This window comes from Ostrea edulis, chromosome 1 (assembly GCF_947568905.1).
Source record: "Ostrea edulis chromosome 1, xbOstEdul1.1, whole genome shotgun sequence".
NCBI classification, from domain to species: Eukaryota; Metazoa; Mollusca; class Bivalvia; order Ostreida; family Ostreidae; genus Ostrea; species Ostrea edulis.
The window spans coordinates 48,704,327-48,726,090 of record NC_079164.1 but is presented as its reverse complement, the minus strand read 5'-3'; the positions used below and the strand labels follow the sequence as shown (position 1 = coordinate 48,726,090).

General features: G+C 33.7%; 1 protein-coding gene across 5 annotated transcripts in view; it reads right to left on the bottom strand.

Annotated features, from left to right (window-relative positions):
• Positions 1-737: 737 nt before the first annotated feature.
• The window catches only part of LOC125651800 (uncharacterized), a 27,914-nt gene continuing 6,887 nt past the window's right edge, over positions 738-21,764 (bottom strand). For 2 of the 5 annotated variants that reach the window (XR_008799687.1, XR_008799686.1), the window contains exons 3-5: positions 12,651-12,694; positions 2,317-4,809; positions 738-1,610 (exon numbers count right to left, since the gene is read on the bottom strand). Coding sequence is in view for 1 of the 5 variants with exons in the window: in XM_048880588.2 (XP_048736545.1) it covers positions 3,521-4,798 (1,278 nt within the window). In the remaining 4 variants the exon portion in view is untranslated. Of the gene's footprint in view, positions 4,810-4,932; positions 5,164-12,650; positions 12,695-21,764 lie in introns of those variants that run through there. The other 3 variants (XR_008799692.1, XR_008799691.1, XM_048880588.2) reach the window with 3 other exon arrangements.

Genomic DNA, 21,764 nt, shown 5'->3' with positions numbered 1-21,764 from the left:
AAAAATGACAAAAAATATATAGGGTCCCGTGCCTTTTATAGGCCATATTTGTACTTTTTTACAACACAGCAATCTGCAGTAAATTACACACTTCATTTTAAGCACACCCCTACCATGGTAATTTCCCCAGTCTCATTTCTCGATTTTGTGCGATAATTTTTCATCCTGACAATTAATTTGAACCTCTATAATATTTCTTTCAATTCCAAATAATTTCACTCTTGAATTAGCCAATCACGCAACACCTAGACATTTATACCTCCGCTCAATCTTGGGTAAACTCCGTCCGGGTTACGCATACGGGGGTTTGGTACTCTCATTCCATGATATAGACCCTCCACATATACAGTTAGAGGTCTTCGACGTGATAAATTCGTTGCACAGTTAGTTAGTGACCTGATACGGAAAAATACTTGGTGTGAAAAGAAAACCCGTATTTTCCCATGTATATATGTACATGTATATGTATGTACATTAAGTATATATATACATGTAGGTGTGTATGTATGTATACAAGTGTGTAGTTATATATGTATATATGTAAGAATGTGTCACACCGTGGACACGCCGTACGCGTTACGCGGAGGGCTCTCGGATTCAAGGCTGGCGCATAAATCGCAACTTCAAAGTCACCGACCTTTTTCTAGGCCCACGCTAAAGCGTGGACTTTTGGTGTACATCTGGAACGTAAAATTATGTTTTTTACCAGCATTTTGAACAAAACAAACAAATAATGATTGTAGTTGTAAAGCTGTCATTTATTAATGACAAAATGATATGAACACAAAATAAGGGATATCGCACTTTGTTATCATATTGTAAATAGACATGGTTTAGGATCTTCCAAAGTTACAGTGTGACAATTATAATCAATTTGATAAAAATAAGGTGGCCAAAAAAAACCAACAACAACAAACGAACAAACAAAACAACAACAACAAAAACAAAACAGGCATCAAAATCCAATCAACATTAGATTTTCCGCCACCCATGGAAAACCACGTTTATAGACATGCAAGAGGAAAGGCGATCCTCTAATGATAAACAATCTTGAGAACAGAACATAACACAACAGATAATTTAAATAGTTACATATGATCAGCAAAACGCCTTATTCTTTCACCTGGATTACATCTATGCATGCAGATCTAGAAGTAAATGTATTCATGCTCCTTATGTGTAGGAGTAAGTAGCAGACAAAAATCTGACCTACGCATCAATAATAACTCCCATTCAATAAGAGTTATAAAACGATGACGGGCATAGTCTGACCCATCTACTGTTGAATAATCTTGGAGATCACCTATTGGAGAGGATGGAGACATAAAAACTGACCCACCAACTGTTGAATGCCTTATGACAATTTGTAGTGGATGATGACATGTTCAAATTGAAAGAGTAAAATACCCAACCCTTGTATATCTCTTTACAGCATCAGACTTGCAGCGACCCATAGGCTGTATTGCATTTTCAGGAAAAAAAAACCTCTCCTCACTGCATGTGTTGCCGCTCCGATTCGAAAATTGTGTCCTTTGTAAAATTTTGGATTCAAAACAATTAAAGCAACAGCTGTCTGTAATTGAATGCGAAACTGGAGTATCGTCGATAAACTGAAAGAGACCACTTGAATGTTTAGATTACGCAAGTAAAAAATAATGAAAAACTAGACAAAACTCCCTATTAGACTGGGCCTCTAAGCAAATGACAATTGCATTGTTTTTGTATGACGTAAGATTAAGCTTTCAATGCTCAATTTCCCTGTGTTTGCTTCAAAATGGATGTCCGACCTTTATATTGCTTGGCTTTACATACATGGCGTTTCTCATTAAAGGGGCATGGACACCGTTGAGCTTTATTTTTCCATTCTTATTGTTACAGTGCTTAACTAACGTATTTCAAATGGTCAACTAAACTTTGAATATCAGTTGTTGAGTTACATGTGAGATACAGCACTCACAATTCTTTGTTATGTAAACAAGGCTCGTGTCATGTTTTTGTTTACATATAGATTGCTTGATAGAAAATAGCATGTTTAAAAGGAAGTAAGATGTGCTAAAAACTATATATATATATATATCGTTACCTAACAATTTTATCTGGAATCGCAACCTTTGAAAAATATATATGCATAAATGTTATGTAATAGCAATACCCACATCTAAGCAAGTGTAATCAATATTGTTGAGTGTTGATTTTGTGTGTGAGATCATCTATGTACAATTGTAGATGTAATTGTAAATGTCTAAAAATAAAGCATGATAAAAAAAATATTGTTGAGTGTATGTAAATGATATCATGCTTCTACTATACACTAACCTCAGTCTCCTGCAATTGTTGATCACAACACACATGTACATGTAGTTAATGCTATTCAGGTATTTGGCCATGGTTATTGTCTCCTTCTTGAACACCTTTATACACAGATATTCTCTATCAGGCCCAAGGTACTGGAGGCTAGGCCAAAAATCCTGCGTTTCCAAAATGTCAACATTCGGTAAGGATCCAGACACAGAGTCAGAATGTCGTCTATTTCAACGACTGCGTCATTATATCCGAGCAGTGATTTCATGGGGTCATGTTGGATAAGTTGAACTACAATTACGTGTTTTAACTCCCGCACTATGGATAAGCAACTCCGTACTAGAAATGTTATCTCTTACAGTCTTTGCAGGAGTGTGAAATAATACTTCGTTGCCCCCAATTTGAAAAAAAAATTGTCTGGGGCTCGAGAAAATGTGCACAGTGATTTAGGTGATGCTAATCCGCTCACTGATAATCTCTAATCCGCTCACTGTTAATATCTCTAATCCGCTCACTGTTAATTTCTCTAAAACAAATCATCGCAGAGAATCTATTTTGATCCAGACGAAGATTCGTGTACCCAGTATTAACTTTTATAGCTAAGTTTCCTTATGTAACAGCCACCACTGTTCGATCTGCCATTATGTAAAACAAAACGCTGGATTGACCTGTCCCCGCACTGTATCTAGGTTCCGGTGGAGAAGAAAACGCACCAAAATAAAAAGATATCGGTATTTACATGTTGTAGTGTTATCTGAAACCACTGCTATTGACCATTCCTTCGCTAACGATGGTAAAATATCTTTCCTTTACAATTCGCCTAAAGTAAAACAAGCGTCTATTGGTAAATGACTATACTAATAACGTCATGTGATCATCTATCACGTGGTGAGCTCATCTAACGTCATCAAGCTATACGTCATTAAGCTAGATAAAATTAGGTATTAATGCGTTGTTATATATAATTGCATAAAACTATTTCCAATAATATCACTATATTGTTTCCAATGTTTAAAATGTGTGTATGAGAGTAAATTATTTTGTAAATTTGAAAATTAAAAAGGAAAGAAAACAACAACAAAAAACCCCAAAAATCAAACAAACAAAAGAAAAAACAAAACAAAATCAAATCAAAATAAGAAAACACACAAGCAAACAAATTTTTTTTTTCGTGTTTAACATTTTGTTTTACTTATGGTGAATAGTATGCCATTTATAATTACTTGTGAAGTATTTTGGAAAGAAGTTTCATCCTAGAGAATTTTTGAAATAATGGCTGTTTTTTTGCATGCTTAACAGGTGCAAAGAAAACGATACTAGAGACGTTATCAATTGAATTATCGCAAGGACAAATTATCAACTCTTTTGCATTGTTTGCCAACAAAACTCCTGTTGTTGGTACAGTGGCTTCAACTATTACAGATCTTAGGAAGACTCCGTTTATCGATGACAAACATTTTATATCTGCCCGGGTTTCGAATGCTACTGCAAGTATGTCATCTACCAGAGTAAAGGACACTGGACTACAGAGCTCAGTGGTCTCCCAGAGCAATCTTCCATCATCAGACAGGGAAGTAATTGTCTTTCTTATTTGGTCTGCAACGTAAATACTCTTGGAATCCGAACTCAAAAGAACTGCTCCTGGATAGGTGAAACGAAAAGTCGGGATTGTTTTCGTACTCTTTCTCCTCATATCGTATAATTTCAGCGATGGTAGCTGCGATGAAACCACGCTTTGTAAATTGCAAGACACGAGAAGCTTGTGTTCGCTGTGAGAAATCCCGTGTACAGTTGTCTCTTCATACTGAAAATCGAGGCATTTTTCTTCCTCCTCTTTAATTTCTGTGTCATGCACTGAAAAAAATCTGACTCGAAAACCACATGAAGCTACTATTTCTAGGTTGTCGACAGTCGTACAATTCTCAAATGCGCCATCAAACTGATTCGAAAATAAGTATTTTCCCTCAGGACTAAGAACTATTATTTCTCCGGTTTCTGAGACAATCGCCATTCTGCCATCTCGAAGTGTTGTTATGTCTCTAAATGTTTCTTTTTTCTTTTCTTTTATCGCTTTGTTTTGTTGGGCTGGAATTCTATCTTTTCGATAATTTATATCAAGATCATAGTACTCATTTGAGATAGCTTTGGATTTTGACATATCTTCATTAAACCCGGCTAATTCACTATGGCTCGTTTTCTGAATTTTGAATTGCGGTATCTCCGGTGCTGCAGAAGCCTGGGTTCCGCTATTGTGCATTGCACTGTCTGGGTTATATTCTGAATCGAATCGTGGTAAGATGTTTGTGTATACCCTACTGCCTTGAACTTCGCTGTAAATTACGCGTTCTTCATCTGAAGAATGGTCACGTGATGCGCTCGGCATAGGAGGTCCATTGTTTGATGAATTCTCGAACTGAATTTCAGTATAGTCTAAATCTATTCTATCTCTCGTCGTAGGCAGTGTTTCTACATATTCATAGTCATCGTCCATGTTCATGCAAAAGTTACCTGAAGAAAACAAATTGTGAAAATCTGATTTCATTAATATTATGAACGTCAACAAACTGATATCTCTCGCAAATGTTTGCTTTACGTTTTGGGACTCCTTCACGTATACATGTATATACTTACTATCGTTCCAATCACAGCGTATCACTTCGCTTTATCCAACATGTAAATTTCACTCACTAATTGACCATATGGTTTCAATAAAAGTGAATTGGATGACCACGCTATACCATTCTATCAATGTGAATGGTCACTGAGATTTCTTGTAAAATACTCAATTGATGACGGCGGAACTGGGTACTAACTCATCGTGGACAATTGAAAACATCGGATTGAAATTCCAATATTAAAGTGCTGTTTCTAAATTGATTTAAGAGGGTGTCCATTATGATATCAGGCAGAGGTCGGCACATGCTATCTCTCATATTTTCATGAAACTTTGTGCACATGTTCCTACTGACCCCAATATGAAATTTGCCAAATAAAAAGTTTCTATCATGTTTAGTATGGGTTCGACATGGAAAAACAACTTTGAGATAATTTTCGGTGCAAAAAGGTCACGAAATATTGGAAAAAAGTGTTATGTTTGAACAGCTCTAAAATGTCATATAACAAAGAAATAGAGAAAAGCAATATTTTATATGTTAGATATACACTATATGCAATAACTAAGAGGGTTTTTGTGTGTATATTCATCCAATGAATGAATTTATTAATTGTTAAAATTGCACATATTTCACACCAATATAATTTACAAAATAATGATCAAATTATAAGATCTCACAAAACCCAATACAATGTCTCAAAAGAAATAAATTATGTATAACCAGAAACTTGAAGAGGTGTATTTCAAGTTACAAAAATAAATTCAGTGGGAAAAGCAAGGTTTGATGGTGAAAAGTTGAACTGAAATCTCAAAATTTTCAATAAGTGCAAAAAGGTCAACTACTTAAATGAAGATTGTTGAACTACATAAATAGAAATAAATATGAAGTAGATATAACCAATCAATGATTAAATGATTAAAATTCATGAAAAATTACTAGAACATATGAACATTCAGAAATAAATTTCATGTCTTTGTACACATTCTATATAATAAAGGCAAAAAAATGCCTACGTAATTCATTATATAAAATTTTACAATGTTGATTTTTAGATGTCATTTCTGACACAGGATTTGAGATAATAGTGAATTAATTAACACACATATATGAAGTTAAAATTATCAGTAAATCAAATTTTAATCAATTGCCTATCATGAAGAATCTTAATTCATTCACTCACATTCCAAACTTGACATTGGCAGATCCCGAGGGGGGGGGGGGGGGGTAGAACACACCCTCTCCTTTTCTCTGGGACATCTAGATAGTTATTTAGCATTAACCAGACATTTTTTGACTCTCTTGTAAAGCATTTCCCTTTGCATTCATGAAATAACATGCCATATTCCATTTTCTGCCTACATCAGATTGGCAGACTTGCTTTAATGCATGTTTACTCTGATGTTGAAATATATATTGACCACTTCCAGATACACAAAATGTTTGTTGAATTTTACCCAGTGACGGAAAATGTTCATAAAGTATCTTCAACTGATGCATAAAAGGTTACATGTAACTAGCAATCAATAATAAACATATTTACTTTATCAATTCATCGGATATGACCTAATGCAGATTTGAGATCATTTTTCTGGACCCCCCCCCTTTCAAATCACTGGATCTGTCTATGTTTAACAAATGACAATAAACAAATCATGTCTTAATGCCTGGTACTTAGTAGCATGGTTTGCAAAGAAAGAGCTAGTGCATATTTCTGACATTTGTTACAAACAAACTTTTCCCCTAGAAATTATGAAAATTGGCACTGAATTTATATTGATATATGTATATTAACAATTGATACATTTCACAGTATGGAATCTTATTTTGCCACCCCACCACTCTCTTCTAAGTTATGTCTAATGCCATAGCAGTGTTTCTTTTGAATATTGGTTCACAAACAGGAATAAAATTTGTCACTTCAAAAATTGAAATATGCTGCAACCATAGAGTTAAAGTAGTGGTCATCATTTGATTATCTTTGTCAGCTGCAAAGTGTTTCTGTGAAATAACTGTCAACATATCTAGATTGAAGTGGAGCTATGAGTTCTGCAATTCCCCTTATAACTTCACAAGACTTTTGTCTGTAGTAATTCTGTGTTCTCTCCAAAGCCTCTTCCTATCTTGGACTCAGCTGAGATCTAAATAACAACAGTTGTGTAAATTAATGGAAATAAAATGATGAACATATTTAAATAGCACTGTAAGCAATGCATTAAGAAAGTCATATATGTTTGATATAGTCACAAGGTCAAAGGTCATGATATGAAATAAATTCTGGTCATTAGGCATTTCATGTGAAACAAACTAACCCAATACCTTATCCCTCAAGATATAACAGATCTGGTAATAATGAATGTTTTTCAAAAGTAGGTCAACATGGTCAAAGTCAGAAGTTCAAAAGTAAAGCTCTTTTCATTAGTAATCTATAATATGTGAAATCTATATCAAAGCCCAATCCAAAGTGGCTGAGAAACTATATACCAATTTAAAGTTTTTGAAAATCATGCTTTTTTAAAGACTAAGGTCAGGTACTAAATTAAAAGTCTGGTAATAAAGAATATACACATTTTGTACATATTTGTATATCTTTATGTAAAATATCAATATAATAAAATCTGGGTTAAACTTCAAAACCAAGGTCACAATATCAAACAGCATGGTATCAAATGAAAGTTCTTGCCTTAAGATATCTAAATACTAAACATAAAAGGCTAGACTATCTTATATATAGTTCAGGAGAATTGCCTACTGTAGGTTATATTTTGTTAAAAGTAGGCCAAACACAAAAGTAAAAAAAAAAAAATGATATCAAAAGAAATGTCTTATTATAAGGAATAAAGATATGAAATATGAGAGCCTTATTACTAACATGAGCAAGTTCCAGACTCTCTTGTAAAGCATTTCCCTTTGCATTCATGAAATAACATGCCATATTCCATTTTCTGCCTACATCAGATTGGCAGACTTGCTTTAATGCATGTTTACTCTGATGTTGAAATATATATTGACCACTTCCAGATACACAAAATGTTTGTTGAATTTTACCCAGTGACGGAAAATGTTCATAAAGTATCTTCAACTGATGCATAAAAGGTTACATGTAACTAGCAATCAATAATAAACATATTTACTTTATCAATTCATCGGATATGACCTAATGCAGATTTGAGATCATTTTTCTGGACCCCCCCCCCCTTTCAAATCACTGGATCTGTCTATGTTTAACAAATGACAATAAACAAATCATGTCTTAATGCCTGGTACTTAGTAGCATGGTTTGCAAAGAAAGAGCTAGTGCATATTTCTGACATTTGTTACAAACTTTTCCCCTAGAAATTATGAAAATTGGCACTGAATTTATATTGATATATGTATATTAACAATTGATACATTTCACAGTATGGAATCTTATTTTGCCACCCCACCACTCTCTTCTAAGTTATGTCTAATGCCATAGCAGTGTTTCTTTTGAATATTGGTTCACAAACAGGAATAAAATTTGTCACTTCAAAAATTGAAATATGCTGCAACCATAGAGTTAAAGTAGTGGTCATCATTTGATTATCTTTGTCAGCTGCAAAGTGTTTCTGTGAAATAACTGTCAACATATCTAGATTGAAGTGGAGCTATGAGTTCTGCAATTCCCCTTATAACTTCACAAGTCTTTTGTCTGTAGTAATTCTGTGTTCTCTCCAAAGCCTCTTCCTATCTTGGACTCAGCTGAGATCTAAATAACAACAGTTGTGTAAATTAATGGAAATAAAATGATGAACATATTTAAATAGCACTGTAAGCAATGCATTAAGAAAGTCATATATGTTTGATATAGTCACAAGGTCAAAGGTCATGATATGAAATAAATTCTGGTCATTAGGCATTTCATGTGAAACAAACTAACCCAATACCTTATCCCTCAAGATATAACAGATCTGGTAATAATGAATGTTTTTCAAAAGTAGGTCAACATGGTCAAAGTCAGAAGTTCAAAAGTAAAGCTCTTTTCATTAGTAATCTATAATATGTGAAATCTATATCAAAGCCCAATCCAAAGTGGCTGAGAAACTATATACCAATTTAAAGTTTTTGAAAATCATGCTTTTTTAAAGACTAAGGTCAGGTACTAAATTAAAAGTCTGGTAATAAAGAATATACACATTTTGTACATATTTGTATATCTTTATGTAAAATATCAATATAATAAAATCTGGGTTAAACTTCAAAACCAAGGTCACAATATCAAACAGCATGGTATCAAATGAAAGTTCTTGCCTTAAGATATCTAAATACTAAACATAAAAGGCTAGACTATCTTATATATAGTTCAGGAGAATTGCCTACTGTAGGTTATATTTTGTTAAAAGTAGGCCAAACACAAAAGTAAAAAAAAAAAAATGATATCAAAAGAAATGTCTTATTATAAGGAATAAAGATATGAAATATGAGAGCCTTATTACTAACATGAGCAAGTTCCAGACCCCCCCCCCCCCCCCCCCCGACTTTAGTCATGGGCGCATACAAAAGAAAAAATGAATCAACACAAATTAGGAACATTTGCAGTTTGAAAGGATTTAGTGTGGCCTTGCTAACCTTGAAAAGAATTTGTTTTAATTTCCTGTATATTCCCACATCATACTTTGATCTCCTCCATACCCTAATTCTTTAGCCTCTGAATTGAACAAAATAAAATTTACACTACCTGAAGATCCTTGCATATGAATATGACTAATCATTGACATACCCTTCTTGAGAAGAGGATTGTTAAAGATGTTTCCTTATATTATCCCTTATAAAACTTTGACCCCCTATTATAGCCTCATCCTACACCCAGGTCATGAATTGAACTAACTCCAATCTACACAACCTGGGATTGCTTGCATATTTTCATTATATTAAATGACCCCATCCTATTTTTGCCTTTTCTTGATAATCTCCCTTCAAAGGGGGCATGACCTTTCATTTAAACGAAAATGAATCTCATTCAATTGGGCCATTGGTTCTGGAGAAGATGAAAATGGGGAAAATTATTACCACTATGATGACAACAGAATCCAGACAAATTTTTATGAGAAAAGCTCTCTTGAGTCTTCAGCTCAGGTGAGCTAAAAAAAAAACAAAACTATATATTCATTGATTAAAAAATTAAACCACATTCTGATTTCAAAACATCACCTCTGATATATATATATATATATATATATATATATATATATATATATACGAGCTAGTATTTGAAATTATCTAAACAAGAATTGTCTGAAGAGAGTTTAAAACTTGTCGAGTGGGTTAAAATCTTTGATAACAGTCATGAATTAAAAATGCATGTATGTGTTGTGTGTGGCATGGTGACATCACATAAAACTTCAATATGAAGGGTCAAGGTCATAAGGTAAAAATGTTTCTATCATATGACATAAGGAACACACATTTCTGAAATATCCAACTCCCATCTCTAACCATTCTTATGTTATTGTCAAAGTTAAAGTTTTTATATTCTACATGTATGTCTGCCAAGTGAGTTAAAACAAAAAGATTGGGACATCATAACAATAAACATTGGATGCCTTTGGTCAGGATTTGTCTCAAGAAATATACATGTCAAATGTGGAATTTTAATTTTAACTTAAAAGCTCTTATCTGTAATAGTTCTAAACTTACATAATTTATGAATTATGACAAGGTCAGATGTACCATGTTCTGAATTTAAAATCTTTTGATTGAAATAAATAAATATACTCACTGATAGTCTGATAATTGGCTTGCAGTAGGGGTGATTTGACTATAATTATTTTCCAAATCTGTAATGAAATGGGCGTTGTATTCATTATCAAGCTTTGGTAATTGGTATATACATGTATGTCACACTAATACACTTTAGTACCTTTGTGCATGCAAATAAATCATAAGATTTTGTGTCATGTTAAACCATCTGAATTTTATAATCCATTCAGCTTAAATTTAGAGAAATTAATGATATACATCAACCTTTAACACCACCACCCCCACCCCCATAATGGTTCTTATAGTTGCATAATTACATGAATAAATATATATCATTATTTTTTTTAATATTTATTATTCGGTTTTTGTCACATACATACATGTACATATACTACCCTCTCACACTGATTCATTCATCCTTTAATAGTTATTAAATCTAGGAATCCAAAAAACAAACACATGTGAAAAGTAGCTAGTAAAAAAAATCAGTCAAAAATAATCTTATATAATTTTAACATATATTATTTTTTATGCATGCATGCTGATATGTACATAGCTTGCAGGACAATAAACATTTTTATAAACATTTATTGAACTTTTCACCACTTTCATCTTGTTTTTGTGTGCTTCTATTGTTTCTTAATTTAATGATTTGTGGATAAACATTGTGTTGTAGTACAGATTTTAAAAATCCCTACATTAACACCCCCCCCCCCCGATTGATTTAATGTGTTTTTTACTATGGGGATTTATTTTAATCATTATTTTAAAAAGAATCATTTCATCAAATGAATTGTTTGCATTGACACATCATGAGAACTTGCATCAAAATTGTCTAGCAATCAAAGACAGTGTTCAAAGAAAAATAACAGAGAAAATTCGACATCTATACTTACCACTTCCAACGAGAATAAATATTTCCCTTGAAACATTGAAGTTTACTGCTCTGTCTGCTTTACACTTTCCTTTGTGTAGTAGATAACTACATTTAGTGGTGGTTGCCTCCAGTAAATCCCCAAAGAATCGCAATGACCTCGGCATACTAGTAAGCATCTGCACCGTGCACGATAGTTTAAACAGTTAAACTTTTACGTCGAATTCGAAGTACCCCGATCTGTACAGCAGGGGGTCAATCTAGGTTGAATATTACACGCAGTTCCAACTTTAAAATATCTTGAATATCCACTTATGTCTTTTGAACAATTATTAAGGGTTGACAAGTCCCTAAAATAAGGACCACTCCTAGAAAATCTTCACGTTTCTATCACTTGTCAGCCATATCTGCATCTGTTTACCCACGAAACTTTGATAAGGTCCGGGCTGAATATTTATTTTTCACCATCAAATTAAAAAAAAAATAATTCCACGTTTACACTTGATAAAAAAAATCGAGATAAGTGAAAAATGTTCTAAATAAATACTGTTTTCTTCGAAAATTACAATTTATGCAAGTTTCGGATCATTTTACATTTTTTACGCCAAGGGAGGTAACTCAAATTACTGGCTTTTTGGCTACTTCTGTCAGTAAATGCTCAACAACAGCATTGTTTCCCAGCAATTTTATTGTTTCATCTTAATTATTAAGGAATTTCCTTCAAATATTGTTTATACTTTCTGGACAAATTTTATTGTATTGGGTATTATTTAACTTTACAAAATGATCATTTTCTATAGATTATATAGTGTCCTCCAATTTATGAAATAGGCCAAGTTTTGGCATCTAACAATGTTTTTTGTGAAATTCACTTTACATACGATAAAATTGGCGTATGACCTTAACTTTTATTGGGTATGAATAAAATTTTGGGGAATTGCATGTGCCAGCTGTATTATAGCTACTGCCTGATATCTCCGTGGACGGCCTCTTAAAACCCACTTAGTTTCATCCTCATTTTGTACATAAATGAATACTTTTACAAAAATATTTTTATTAAAAATATGAAAGGGACTATGCAAAGGAGACAGTTTAATCAAGGAGAATATGTTTATGTAAAAGTGGATTGAAAATCAACTTACAAATAGGAGACGGCGATGCGTTAGTGTCCGCCTACTGCATTTGCCTGTAAACAAGCGTTTGACAAATCAAAGTATTACAAAAATTCCAATTTTCAATATACAACTTAAGTCAGGTAGTGATGAACAAAACTAAGTTTTTTTTATTCATGTAAAACAAATGAAATCTGCCATGTACTTTACATGAAATTCGATATTTTTTCAGAAACACCTCAAATGTAAGACACACGCAAAATATCAAATATGATATTACAGTTTTCTTTTTTTAATGGGAAGATCATTTTGCTCTTCTTCTTCTTCGGCACGTGTTGCTGTGTGTGGAAGCACAGGTCGAGACTGGGTTGTTCGAGTTGCATATGCGCAGGGGATAGAAAGTACATAATGTGGAAAGAGTGGCATATATGTATTCACATTTCCCAGGTCGAGAGGTACAAGTAGGTTTTCAGAATTGGAAGAGAAAGGCATGTGATCAGTATATGACCTATTTTCAGAGTACGTTTCTGAAATTTGGGAAATTGACTCCCTTTTTCTCCATGAAAATGCTCACAGGATTTTTAACTAATTCCTTTTTCAAAACAGACATGTTTTCTTTCAAATTATTTTGAAAATGTTTGCTTGTCACTTCAAGATTGTCTGGCACTATCCCTCTATAATACTTTTCAATAACTGCCAAGTCGGGATGGATAGCCCCTATGCGCAATGGCCGATGACGATACGCTCCAATAGGATAGTACATGTATTTATCAATATTTGTGTTTACTAAGTGTGGTAGCACTCTACTAAAAAAAAACACAAAAAAAACGTTTTACCCATGTTTGCTTTTTTGTCGACAGATTTTGTTTTAAATTTTTCAAGGTCACGTTTATAGATTTAACATTTTGTGCTGCTTCTAAGACAAGTTTCTTTTCATTTTCGTGCTTATCGATGTCCCCGCAAATCTGCAGACTCTCGCAGGGGCCGTAATTGCCGTAATTGCAATGTCGCTTTGTGTGTCCAACGCGCATGTGACATTGGCTACACTGGCCTTTAGTTTTGTCGGGTTTTAGGCCGGGGTTTGAAATTTTTTCTTCTAATTGTTTTAAGTGCTCAACTGCACTTTCATGCTCTACCTTTCTGACATGAATCGAGTCCTCTAATTCGTCGAATAACAACTTGTAGACTGGCGTTGTCCCGCGTTTATAAATTACTCGAGGCATCGTGCGTAGCTGATAATACGGCCGCGGAATCTGCGTTTGGTTCTGCTATAGGATGTAGAGTAATACCAGATCGGTATGTCTCAATGCTTGTAGAAATATTTTCAACAAATTTAATCTTCAGTCTTTTCATATTGATTCCTTCAATTGGGCGGGCGCACCTGAATGTCTCTGCAACGCAAGAATCGCTGTATATCATCACCCATGTATCCTCATCCTCTCGATATTTTAATTCAAATTCACTATCTCTGAGGGATGAAATTCTGCACTGAATGTCGCATACTACTTCTTCATAGGAACAAGTTGTGTCTGGGATGTGGAATTTTTTCACTTTATCTGGAGCATATTCAATTTGAATTTGCAATTGTGTATCCATGACTGAATTCACTTGTTCTACGACTGAGCAAAAAAAAACCAAAAAAAAAAAAAAACCATGGAATTTCCTAATTGTATCACAATAGGGTCTTCGAACAGGTTATTGTATTTAACAATGGATATACTCTCGTTCAGTAAGTTTTGGTCTGCCTCTTCTGTGTCTCATTTTATTACTTATTGAACCCTCTTGGACGAAACGTTGCCAGATTTTGCTAACAGTTTTCCCACAAACTTTAAAAAAAACTTTTAAAAAAAATTGCAACACGAGAAAAACTCCCCATGGCACTTCACCGGTCACAGTATCACTGCCTTTATCAGTTCCGGGATAATAAGAGATCGAAAGTCACTGCTCAGCCCGATGCCATGTTTAAAATTCCTCCCAAATATATTCCTTTTCGTGGGTATACTTAGCACAATTGCTATAAACACATTGAAAATGAAAAAAAATTAGCTGACCCTTCATTTATAATAATATCACTGTTATCCCTAAATGGATCCCTCATGTTCTGGGGAAAAAACCCCAGACCCAATTAAATGCGCGAATTGGTCAGATTGTAAAACGAAACAAGCCATCTATCTGGGTAGAGAAATCCAAGTCAAGCTAAAAAAAATAAAATAAAAACCATATTCCCCTGTGTCCGGCGATGTGTGTGCATCAACTATTAATCGTTAGCCCCCACCTTGACAATCATATGGTCTGACATGCTACCACGTTTGTATTGGCACAGTGCCAAAGATGCATCTAAGGTTGAGGCCGTGCGCAAGAATGTCAATCGAAAGGTCAAACAGTTTTTAACTCACCTGAGACGAAGGCTCAAGTGAGGTTTTCTGATCAAAATTTGTCCTTTGTCTGTCGGCGTCGTCGTAAACTTTTAACATTTTCATCTTCTTCTCAAGAACCACTGAGCCAATTATAACCAAACATGGCCAAAAGCATCATTTAGTAAAGGGCTTTCAAGTTTGTTCAAATAAAGGGCCATGTCCCCTTTAAAGGGGAGATAATAACAAAAATGCAAAAATAGGTCGGGGTCATTTAATTTTTTTCTCAAGAACCACTGGGCCAGAGGAGCTGAGATTTTCATGAAAGCTTCCTGACATAGTTCAGATTCAAGTTTGTTCAAATCATGGCCCCCGGGGGTAGATTGGGGCCACAATAGGGGATCAAATTTTTACATAGAAATATATAGGGAAAATCTTTAAAAATCTTCTTCTCAAGAGCCAATGAACAAGAAGAACTGAGATTTACATGAAAGCTTCCCGACATAGTGCAGATTCAAGTTTGTTCAAATCATGGCCCCCGAGGGTAGGTTGGGGCCACAATATTGGATCAAAGTTTTACATAGAAATATATAGGGAAAACCTTTAAAAATATTCTTCTCAAGAACCAATGAGTCAGAAGAGCTGAAATTTAAATGAAAGCTCCCTGACATAGTGCAAATTCAAGTTTGTTCAAATCATGGCCCCTGGGGGTAGGTTGAGGCCACAACAGGGGATCAAAATTTACATGAGAAGAAATAGAGAAAATATTTAAAAATCATTTTCTCAAGAACCAATGAGCCAGAAGAGCTGAGATTTTCATGAAAACTTCCTGACATAGTGCAGATTCACGTTTGTTCAAATCATGGCCTCCAGGGGTAGATTGGGGCCACAATACGGACTAAGGTTTTACATGCAAATATATATGGAAAGTCTTCAGATATGGGCCAAGGTAACGCAGGTGACCGATGTGGCCCATGGGCCTCTTGTTAAAACAAGAGGGGGCCTGGTAATTCGATACCCTTCACACAAAAAGCTGTTCAGGTACGATGGAACCCATCTTAATGAGTTGGGTAACTCTGTATTCCTCAACAATCTACAAGGGGGACTGGAAACCTTTCTGCTGTCTAAGCAGGGGATCAAGGTCTATCCCGATGAAATATAGATATGTTACCTCTCCCTCATGGCTTAAACTATATTTGTTCTTTTAAAAGTTGGGATTTCAAATTAGCTTATTATCAAACTAATTATCATGGTTATAGCTGATAACGCTTGGTGGCGGGTGTGCTTGTATAGATAAGCCCATTTGGTGGAATTCGGGGAGTACCATAAATGAGGATTTCTCTTATGTCTAGCTCAAAACTCTGGATGATCTATCCTCAGCACTGGGGAGGACTTGGGGCCACCTCAGTGGTACCTGACGGACTGGTTTGATCCTTGCTGTACCAAGGACAAGTTCTTGGGTTTACCCCTGGGGGTCTTAACCAAGGTGTTCACCAGGGGAGATAGGATAGAGTTAGGGCTCGAGTCAGAACTGAAATTTCTCATTGTATGTGGCATTCACTCTTGAAAGGGGGTACCAAGAGTACTTATGGGGCGTTTTTGCGCAAGTGTCAAAGGGAGGTAATCCCTGGGTGCTTAGTGATTCCCCGGGTTGGCCGCAGGGGTAGATTTTAATTTTAAATGGATTGTGCCAAACACTCGCCACCAAATGTTGCAGTTTTACTGTTTCTCATCCTTTCTGCATCATGGATTAATTAGAAGATTAATTTTCACTACAGATTCAGTTTTGGTATCATTAACGTCTTATTCACTTGAATACATAAACATATAATTAAAATTGATAGTGGTAGAATACCTTAGATATGTATGGTATCTTAGATGCATTTTAAAGCTCATATTTCATATTGTGACGTATATATCTGTGACGTCGTAGATACATTTCTGCACACATAATAACCTACCCTGATGGCGTCGATCTACATACGAGGCAGATTTGGTATTTCTATTGGATCCGAGTCGGCATGTAATGACACCATCAAACTATCGACCAACGAGCACAAATGAGACCGGGGTGATAAAAGCATTAATTGAATTTTTCGCGTTTAGAAGATTTGAAGGTTTAAATCAGTTACATCTATCTATAAATTAGATAAACCCATCTTTAATTTTCCACAAATTGATCTTATCTACAATTGAATTGGATATATCTAATTTACTTGATACTATTTAATTAAACCAACTTGAGATTATATGATTGAAGCCGGCTTTTATTGAACAAAATTTATCTATAATTGCTAATACTTATGTTTAATTGTTTGAAGATGTGTCTAATTAATCAAAAATAAGTTCAAATATTACAAAAGAAAATATATCTAAGCTCAATATTCTCAAATATTTGACACTATCTCCAAATTATTAGCCTATATCTAAATCAAATATAAAGAAAAGGCCAAATTCTATTAAAGTGTGTATATTTCAATAAGAAAGTCCGTTGAACAATTTACAATTGAATTGAATCACTCTATTTTTATTTATTTAATTCAAACTATCTTTTACTAAAAATACATGCATGTGTTTTCTACTTTTATCTAATTAAGGCTTCATAATCCCAAGAGATGATGTTTATTTCCAAATTCACTATGATTATCTTATATCGACCCGTGCATACACGGATTATTATCCTGCCTCTGATAAAAATCTTGGAATTTCATTGGCTGAAACCAATACTACACACAACGATGTTATGCCTCTTACTGACCTAATATTGTCAATATGCCCCTTCCACGTGGTTTACTGACTTCATATGTCTACTATGACGTCATGAGAATACGTATACTCTGTCGCTGGAGTCAGCGCATATTTTTGAGTTTTACAGTTTGTCGAAAAAAGATTTTTTTTTAAATGTTGCAGCCACTTTTTGATTGGTGTACGTTTGATAAAGTATATCAAGAATACATACATTGCAGTCATTAATTATGACAGTTGTACATGTACATTAGAAAAGCATCAGGAATGAATTATGTCAATATGCCTTTAATTAATGTATAGGTCTACGTAAAATCATCGACAGGATAAATTCGTTATGTAGACACTTAGAGGGGTAATACGGAAATGTATGGGGTCCCTGGAACAAAAACCATAATGGGCTTGGTTTACGCCTCGCCCAATATCATTTTTTTTTCAAGGACCTCATATTTTTTCGTATTACCCCTCTAAGTGTTTACATAACTAATAATGTCTAGTTTTCATTAATTACTTCAATTAAGAATTACTTCGCATTTACTTTTTTAGATATATTAAAACTATTGCTGAAATACAAATCTCGATTACTAAATTAAAGATATTTTACTTACTTTAAAATATAATTTACCTGAAGTTGTTATTCCCTTTCACTTGAATTTGTTAAAACAAGTAATTAATAATTACGTAGCATTTACCAAAAAAACCAATTACTTTACATGTGATTACTTAATTTTTTTTAATAGCTTTTCAAAACATATACATGTATAAACACACAATACAACTTTCATCCTTGCATTCACACAATTAGGAAGAATAATTAATAATAGCATGAGTAGCATTTTATAGTAACAGCATATAAATCATTTGAAAAATGAAGTTATTCAAAGAGACATTTCCATTTTGACCACCTTTTCGGAGACATTTGTGTTAAAAACACTTTTTTCATGTGAATAGTATAATTGTAGATATGCTAAAATATCATTAAATGTAAAAGGTAAACCTTTCCTAGAGAATGGAAATATACATCTCTTGACCAACATAGTAATAATTTTAATAATATTTTCATGTTCAGTCAATAGCCAAATATTATTGTTTGTGAATCAAATTGCACTCTTTTTCCTGTCTTTTGTAATATCCAAAAAGACAGGCATGACCAAATTCTGGCAACAAATGGACAGTTAACAAATAGATATATAATGGTTCCTGGGTCTTCCGAACAGACGGAGCAAGCCTTGCTGTCTAAAATTTTTATCTGATGTAGATAATTATTCGTACCTATAATTCGGTGTATTATTCTGTATGTAAACCATATCAGTCCAGTGTCTTTAGTGGTAAACATCATATTTCTATGTTCTTTTTTCCAATTAGATGTATATGGTAGATCAAGGTCAAATTCCCATTTTGATCCACATATTGGTCTATATTCTTCTGTGTTACTAAGATAATCGTATATAGTTCTAGATCCTTTTTTATCTTTAATTAATATTTTAATAGCTATGGACTGATAGGGTTTTAAGGTTTGGTTTAATGTCAGATGTCGAACATACGGCCAAGATCTCAGTATTGCTTTTTAAGCCCTTCATAATAAGTAAAAGGTATCTTAACTAAATGTTCATTGCAGATATGTTCAAACTTAATGAAATCACTATCTTTATCTAATTCATCTGAGACTAAATGAAAGCCTTTGTCATACAGTATCTTATAAAAGGTTGTTTTATTTTGTATCTTAATTTTATCATTGTACCATAAGGGTTCAAGAAGAACTTCATGCAAATTTTTAAGTTGAACAATATTGATAAATTCAGCAAAGTAAAGTAAAGTTTCCTTCCAAACAATATCATTGATAGAGAAAGCTTTTTCCCTAGAGTAGTCTGTTCCATATTGAAAGAGATGTGAGATATTACATTGTGTAATTTCTGAGAATAAGTTTGACCATGCTGAATTTTTGATGAGCAATCGCCTTATCCAAGTTAAGAGATTTGATAAAGATGTCTAAATTGATCATTCTACATCCACCTCTACCCAAGTCTAACTGCATTGTTTTCCTTGCTATTTTATCATTTTTCCTCCCCAAATATATTTTTAAATATATTTTTCTAATTCTTTTATCCATAATGTGTTAGGTCTAGGGAGAGATAAGAAGAGGTGGGTAATCTTAGAGAGCAATATAAGCTTTTTATAATTGTAATTTTACCAATTGGAGTAATATTTCTTTTTGACCATTGAATAATTTCTTTATGGATATTTGCCAATGTCTCATCAAAATTCAGCTGCTCTACATTTTGTAAATCTGCTGTATATTTTATACCTAATATATCACAGGCAATTGCATCGCTTGGGGGTCGAATTTACTATATAAAGAGTAAAGGTATAGAACTCTAAATATAGGGTACCCAAGTTAGCCGATGTAAAAACAATAAATTAATTGATATAAAATTCTACTTTGTATTTTAATTTATTCATACATAATCAATCTACATTACTACCAAAGTTCATCCCGAAATTCCGTATACTTCCCAAGATATGCAGAAATGAACTCCGAAAAATGCCTATTATATTTTGGTTGACTTTTAGCAGGGCCCTGACACTATACGACTACACAGAGTGTTTGAGCATTGCAACAAGATATCAAATAAAATGTGCAGCATAAATATCATTTTTAAAATGAATTTTTAACCCCAATTCATAAAATGAAGTCCGTAATAGCTCCAAGTGACTGAAAATTTTTAAACCGTCTGTACTTTCAAAATCCCAACCATTAACTGTAGTTGTGACTAATTACCCAAAAGAGATGGAAGGACCCATAACGATTTAGAGACTCAAATACTAATAATGATCAATATTGATTCATTATAGTACATGAATTATGCTAATAACAAGCCTTTATAAATATACAAATGTCTTATTATGTCTATTTTTATCTAAATCACAGTATCACAGGTGTTTGACGATTGATAATAATGATGTCAAAGTGGGTAGTTAGTGGCACCGATGAAAATGACTGTGATAAAATGAAAGTACACACGGTTTTAAGTTTTCAGTCACTTGGAGCTATTACGGACTTCATTTTATGAATTGGGGTAAGAAATTCATTTTAGAAATGATATTTTATGATGCACATTCTATTTGATAGCTTGTTGCAATGCTCAAACACTCTGTGTAGTCGTATAGTGTCAGGACCCAGCTAAAAGTCAACCAAAATATAATAGGCATTTTTCGGAGTTCATTTCTGCATATCTTGGGAAGTATACGGAATTTCGGGATGAACTTTGGTAGTAATGTAGATTGATTATGTATGAATAAATTAAAATACAAAGTAGAATTTTATATCAATTAATTTATTGTTTTTACATCGGCTAACTTGGGTACCCTATATTTAGAGTTCTATACCTTTACTCTTTATATAGTAAATTCGACCCCCAAGCGATGCAATTGCCTGTGTAATATATCAAAAGGCTCTGTGGTCCATTGTATTCCAGAGTTGTTATTCAAAGTGTCAGTAGAATAAGCTTTCGAACCTATCCAAATCGACTTTGTCTTAGAAATGTTTGGCTTTAAACCAGAAAATTTTGAAAACAGAAAAAGAAGATCAAGGGCAGATTTCAGACTTTTTCCAGACCCATCGAGATAGAGAACAGTGTCATCAGCATATTGCAAAAGACAAATTTTTTCTTTACCTATTTTCATGCCCTTAATTTAATTTTTTTTGACGAAGCATATGTCCCATCATTTCAACACATATATTAAATAGATATGGTGAGACAGGATCACCTTGACGATAGCCTCTTCCAATTTCAAAAAATTCTGAAAAAAATACCATTTTGTATAACGCAAAGTTTGGCCTTATTATGGAGCACTGAAATCCATTTGACAATGTCAGGCCCAAAGTTAAAAAACTGTAATGCAATGAATAAAAATGTCCATGATACAGTCAAAAGCCTTTTCAAAGTCAATTAGCAAGATCATCCTAGGTATCTTTTGTTCATGAGCATATTGCAATACATCATACATGTATATCATGCGACTGTTCTCACCAATAAATCTACCT